Genomic DNA, 6,000 nt, shown 5'->3' with positions numbered 1-6,000 from the left:
TGCCCCCCCCCCCCCCCCCCCTGGGGGGGGGGGGGGGGGGGTCTCAACTGCCAGCAAGTGAGCAGCAGAATTACATCACACACACATTAGTAACTTGCATACCAGATTCCTACCTACCTGTGCACTACAATTCCGTCCCTCCATATTGACTATGAGAAGCTTCAGAGTTTTGACAGCAAAGGGGGTCACTCAACACAGCATGGCTTGGCAGGGGGAAAGGCGCGTTAGCGGCAAAGTTGACTCCGGGATTACAGCCGGGTATGCCGACACGTTGTTGTGTAGCTCCAAGCAGCAAGCTCAGGGAAGCAAGCTGACCTTAAAGTGACATTAAACCCTCAGATTTTTTTAACATAAAACAATAGTGTAATGTGTGCCTTACTGTAATCCATGGTCGTTTCCCTTCTCTTTGCTGCTCTTCCTTTTAAATCTGTATCTCTTCTCATGCTGGGGCAGAACTTCTGTTTTGCAGCAGACTGCCTTGTCTCAGGAATGGATACACGGTGTCTGTGTATAGGTTTGCAAACTGAGCCAGCACTACAGGAAGAGGCACTCAGCTGCAAAGGGAAGTTCTCCTCAAGCATGAGAAGACATGAGGATTTAAAAGGAAGAGCAGTAAAGAGAAGGGAAACTACCATGGATTACAGTAAGGCGCACATTACAGTATTGGTTTATGTTAAAAAATCTGAGGGTGTAATGTCACTTTAATGCTCGGCGTGGTCAAATTGAAAGGGGGAACCAGCAGGATGAGCAGATCATTTATAAGAAATGACTTCTACATCGGGGTATCAATATATCAAATGTAGGCTAATATGTTGCGCTTGGTGTGTGTATTCAACCTTTTTGTGTTCTCTCATAAACTAGTGTTTGAGAAAGTTAATCAACAATAGTAAAAATGTAATCAAAGTGTATAGAAAACAAATCGTGTCTCTGGTGATACTAATTCAAAGTGCTTTTAGGATCTTTAAATCGTGAAGGAGTAATTGAAACAACTAAGTAACTGATTGGATAATTAAATAAATAAATGCATAAATAAAAAAATAAATAAACTTTGCCTCGTCTTTTGTTATTCAATCTCTACTTTGTGGTAGTAATTTATGTGTAAAAACCGCACATATGTGATCTAAATATCAACTGTGTATAAAAATATGTGACAACAATATAAATCACATAAAGCGATGCGAGTATAACAAAGTTCGTCACCGAAGGAAATTATTGAATAAACGGCAGGGTATCAATATAGCTTTTCGTAAAGCGTTCCTTATATTTCAAGTCTAAGTATAAAGCTGAAGTTCAATCTTATGTTTTGCCTCCTTGGTTCCTCCCCTCGCCCCTTGTCAATGGTTTTTATTAGATACCTTATCTTCCATCCAGTGATGTCATCACTGGGTCTCAGTGCTTCTGTGAGCAGACAATGAGGCGGGCTCTATCTGATTTGCTGCAGCTTGGAATGCACATTGAGAGACGCTCCCAGTGTGCAGTGATATCAGAGGAAGCCATTTCAGTCCAGGAGAGGAGCCGGTGCAAGGTCGGGGGTCAGTATAAACTTTAATCCTCATATACTGAAATCAGAGGTTTGGTCGGTCTGATCTCTTCTTTTTATAACCTGCGGCTGTCATCTCGCCTATTCCGAACTACCATTTGACTTCCCGCTATCTTCCATCTCCTATCCTCGGAATGTCGGGACAGGTAGACCTCTATCGGTTGCTGTGCTGCAGTCAGGGCACAGTTGATATGGACAGACCCGGCCCAGCGTCCCATCGTCCTCCATCCCTGACTAATAGATGTTTTCTCGCCTCCAACGCCAGCGACTGAACAAAGCCAATCAAGACGCCGGTCGGGAGGGATTATCTCCCGTCTTTCGTAGCCGGCAGCCAAGTCCACCGCCGTGCTGTTATTTAAATGACTTTTCCGGAGAAGCGGTGGCCAGGCCACATGGCGCTGTTTGCATTGATGCGGCTGAGTCCACGCCACCCCGGCCTGCGCAAACATTATCCGCTACATGTGGCTTCGGATGTCAGCGGGATGCAAAGTCTAATTCCCGAGCTTACAAACTAAATGAATAAAAGAAAAAAAGCTGCAGCAGAGCGAGTTGGGGGCACGCCGCGGCAATTCCAACTTGACGCAGCTGCTGATTGGTCAGGAACGGTTAAATACAAGTCAGCAACTGCAGGCAGCTGAGGCTCGGACCAGTGTTTGAAGCAGATATATAGAACGTTTTGGTAAGGGAAAGAACAGTGGATACATTGTCACAATTTGTCATGTTAAGTTCATAATTTCTCACCTAAGTATCACTTCCAGGTATTTATTACCCCTCACAGAGATCACAGTGCTCCCCATAAGGACGGTGCCATCTTTTTTCAGGCATCATGCAGGGTCACCATCCACTTCCTAGACTCCAATGCCGGTTCAGAGATGACACACACATGCAGCCCCCCACCTTGTGAACCATCATAATGTACTAATGTCTGATCACCAGGAAAGGGGAAACGGAGGTCATGCTTCCTCCTGCCTGCAGCAGACTGATGACATCATCTCAGCCTAGTCAAAGTCACTGACTGGAGCGCAAGGATGGCTCATTAATGATAAACACATCATACTGTTGTTTAATATTGTGCCATGCTAGGATGTATTAATGCTGCAATATTCACCTTCAATCCAGAGATCCCCCGCGGAACTTATATTGGACACTACATATCCTCAGTCTGATGGCAAGGCTCATTTGACCCACTTCATCTGAGCCCAGGTGATCCTGGACCCACCCCCAGTCTATGACTTGGTAGTGAAAAGAGAAGCAGCACAGTGATGAGCTCATCTATAGGTTGCACTTGATGGACCTGTGTCTTTATTCAACCTCAAATGCTATGTAACTATCTCTGCGGCACTCTGCTCTCTCCTATTAGCATGCTCCTAGTCAGCACATGAGCTGACTGGTGCCTTGTGCTGCTTCTTCATCTTACACTACTAACACTGCTTGTATCTTAAAAGATACATTTAATGATCTATTAATGATTACAGAGCTGCATTAAATGTTTGTCATTTATATCTGCCCAGAGCTCAGCTTTAAGCTCTCCATAGGCTGAGCACACACCTTACAACCATTGCAAATCTTTTGTCTTGCGATGGTTGTAAGGTACTTAAAAAAACGTACGATCTGCCTATCTTGAATTGCTTGCGCACACCGGCCCGTACAGCTTTTATCGTACGGACATGCCACAAACCCGCCGAACATCGTACGATGCTCGGCGGGTTTTCGAACATGTCCGTAAGTTAAAAGTTGTGCAACCTTACAGTAGTAGAGGTCGCACGGCTTCCACACACCTTACGATAATCGTACGATCGTGGGATTTCCTGCGATTATCATACGATTATCGTAAGGTGTGTGGGGACCTATACACCTGAACAATGCCTGGCGTCTGCCTGTCCGATCGCCCTCTTGCGTCCATGACAGACTTCATTTAACACCCGGCTAAGTCTGCGAGCTCCCAGAAGAAGAAGAAGACGGCATGCGCTATAAAATCTAATTAGAAGTCACTAAGAAAACAAACATTTCCTTGAAAAACAGAGATTCACCCTCATTTTCTTCCTAGCAGAGGCAGAGCAGACTGACGTCAGAAAATTCCATGCTTGGAATTCATCGCTTTAAGGACGCTCATTGTACAAATTCATAAAGTAAACAGCGAGTTCCAGATTTGGCGTTAGGGCGGCACATTCCCAGATCAAACTTCGCTGCACGAGGATTCTGGATTCTTTTATAGATTCCCAGAACATCCCAAGAGGCCGACTGGACTCATGAGAATGGAGCCTGGAACCGGCGACTGGCCCGAGAGGTACAAGAAAACTGCCGTACAGAGCTGAAACCGATTTCGCCTGTCAAAAACGGCCATCGATTAACAGCTTCTGTATGTCTAATAGGATCCAATGCAATAAAGACATCTAAAAAACACCATTGACAATGAACCAACCTGCCCTTCCAATGTAACAAAATGGCGCCTGCATGGTATCCACAGGTCAAATGTATTCATGTAGCTCTGACTAGGATACAGTGCACCCATCCACACACACATAGGCTTATTCAATGAGGCAGTAAAAAAAGTTAACTGCAATTGGCATTACCCATAGCAACTCAACATATTTCCTTTAACTATAGTCATATTAGCTGAGAATGCTCATGTGGCTGGTTTCTAGCACTCTGTGCAGAGTGTAGTCTCAATGAACCAATGGGAAGCCATCGATGGAATGACCATGGCAGCTCTACTCCTAGAAACTTAACAGAGTTCCTTCAACTGTAGTCATATTAGCTTAGAATGGTCATGTGACTGCTTACTAGCATCCTGTACAGTCTCAATGGACCAGTGGGAAGTCCTCATTGAAATGACCTCGGCAGCTCTACCCCTAGCAACACAACAGAGTTCCCTTTAACTGTATTCATATTAGCCTAGAATGGTCATGTGACTGCTTTCTAGCACTCTGTACAGCCCCAACAGACCAATGGGAAGCCACCACTGAAAAACCTCGGCAGCTCTACCGTTAGCAACACATCAGAGTTCCCTTAACTGTAGTCATATTAGCTGAGAATGGTCATGTGACTGTTTAACAGCACTTTGCTGGAATGACTCATCAGCTCTTTTTAATATTTTACCAAAACCATTTTCGATAGAAAAATGGAAACTGCAGGGTTAAGAGAATCACCCAGTACTTCCGGGTAGGGAAGGAGCACGAGACTCTTTCCCCTTCCTGCTATGAGGTCAGCCTTGGGTGACTGAGTGGCCAATAACCATGTCCCATTGTTGACACTTTGGGGTTGGGGTAGATTTGGATAGGTTGGCGGGCAGAGTCCTTATCCCGGTGCAAGCTCTGGCAAGATTGACTTTGAGCTTGCATGAAGATTCTTCTGTTCCAGGTGAACAAGGCAGTTGGTAGTGGAGCATACCCAATGGGAAAGGTGGTGGAGCATACCCAATGGGTAAGGGGGCTTGGCAGCAACTCAATGAAAATGTTGCTTTGTATGGGTAAAGCACCATTCACTTTTCAAAGCATAAGATAGTTAAAAAAACCAGCAATATTTTAAAATAAAACATAAAAACATGCAGAACAAGTGACCTTAACATTCTAGAACCGGCCTCCTTACCTTCTTTCTCACGTGAACCCTCTCGTCGTCCTTTGTGGCTTTGCCGGCCTTCCCAGCCTTGGAGAGTTTTTGATCTCCCGACTGCTTTATGGTGATTTTAATCTCTGGAGGGCAAATGTAGTTCTCCAGGTTTTTCGGGGGCTTCTTGGCCCTCTTGGTGGTCTGGATCTTGAGCTTCAGACTTCCCTCCGTAAAGTTGGCCTCCTTGATGGAGAACTCCTGCTCTTCCATGCCGTCTCCGGTAACCCACCTCTCACTGTCCGCGTTGGAGTTTAAATCCACGTCTCGGCCCGACCCGAGCTCGTCTTCTTCCTCCGGCTCCATCGACTCCACGTTCCCTGGACCGGCCTTGGTGGCCCCGGGGGCTGGCATCAAGGGGTCTCCTCCTGCACAACCAGAGATGGCCGGGGCCTTCGCCGATGTGGCGGACGGCAGGAAATCCGTTTCACAACACCCATGACGGTTGCCGCTGGCGTTTTCACGTTGTTCCATGACAAATCCAACAGGCCGCAAAGTAAAGTTTATGGGTCTTGGACTGACCAATTGTTCTCTAGCGGTGAAAGTATTTCAGTGATCGCTTTTGCTATTCCAAAATCAGCAATGGGAGGAGAGAATGAGGAATCTGAAAGAAGAAAAAAGGAGACAAGTTTAGCTAGAGGCTATATTAGGTCTTGATGTATAAAATCCATCTCAACAATTCCAGGCTGGTTGCCTTTAAGACCAGAAAAGTACAAAAAAACTTTGACCTTGTAATGAATATGACATTAAAGCACATTTGCCAATACAGGACAATCAACTTTTTTTTAAGTTTTAGATAGAGTAAGGTTGGCATCTATGTACTATTGGGGAGATTTCCCTTCGCTTCCTGTCCG

The 6,000-nt window shown here is 45.5% G+C and overlaps 1 protein-coding gene across 1 annotated transcript in view; it reads right to left on the bottom strand.

The window, feature by feature from the left end:
• SETBP1 (SET binding protein 1) overlaps positions 1–6,000 on the bottom strand; it is a 175,627-nt gene that overhangs the window by 142,187 nt on the left and 27,440 nt on the right. The window contains exon 2 of the mRNA XM_018567453.1: positions 5,129–5,750. Within this exon, the coding sequence (XP_018422955.1) occupies positions 5,129–5,620 (492 nt within the window). The 5' untranslated portion in view covers positions 5,621–5,750. The remainder of the gene's footprint in view (positions 1–5,128; positions 5,751–6,000) is intronic.

Source organism: Nanorana parkeri, unplaced genomic scaffold, assembly GCF_000935625.1.
Source record: "Nanorana parkeri isolate BGI_ZX_2015 unplaced genomic scaffold, ASM93562v1 scaffold1051, whole genome shotgun sequence".
Classification (NCBI taxonomy): Eukaryota; Metazoa; Chordata; class Amphibia; order Anura; family Dicroglossidae; genus Nanorana; species Nanorana parkeri.
The sequence above is the reverse complement of the archived record's forward strand: the minus strand, read 5'-3'. Positions and strand labels throughout refer to the sequence as shown.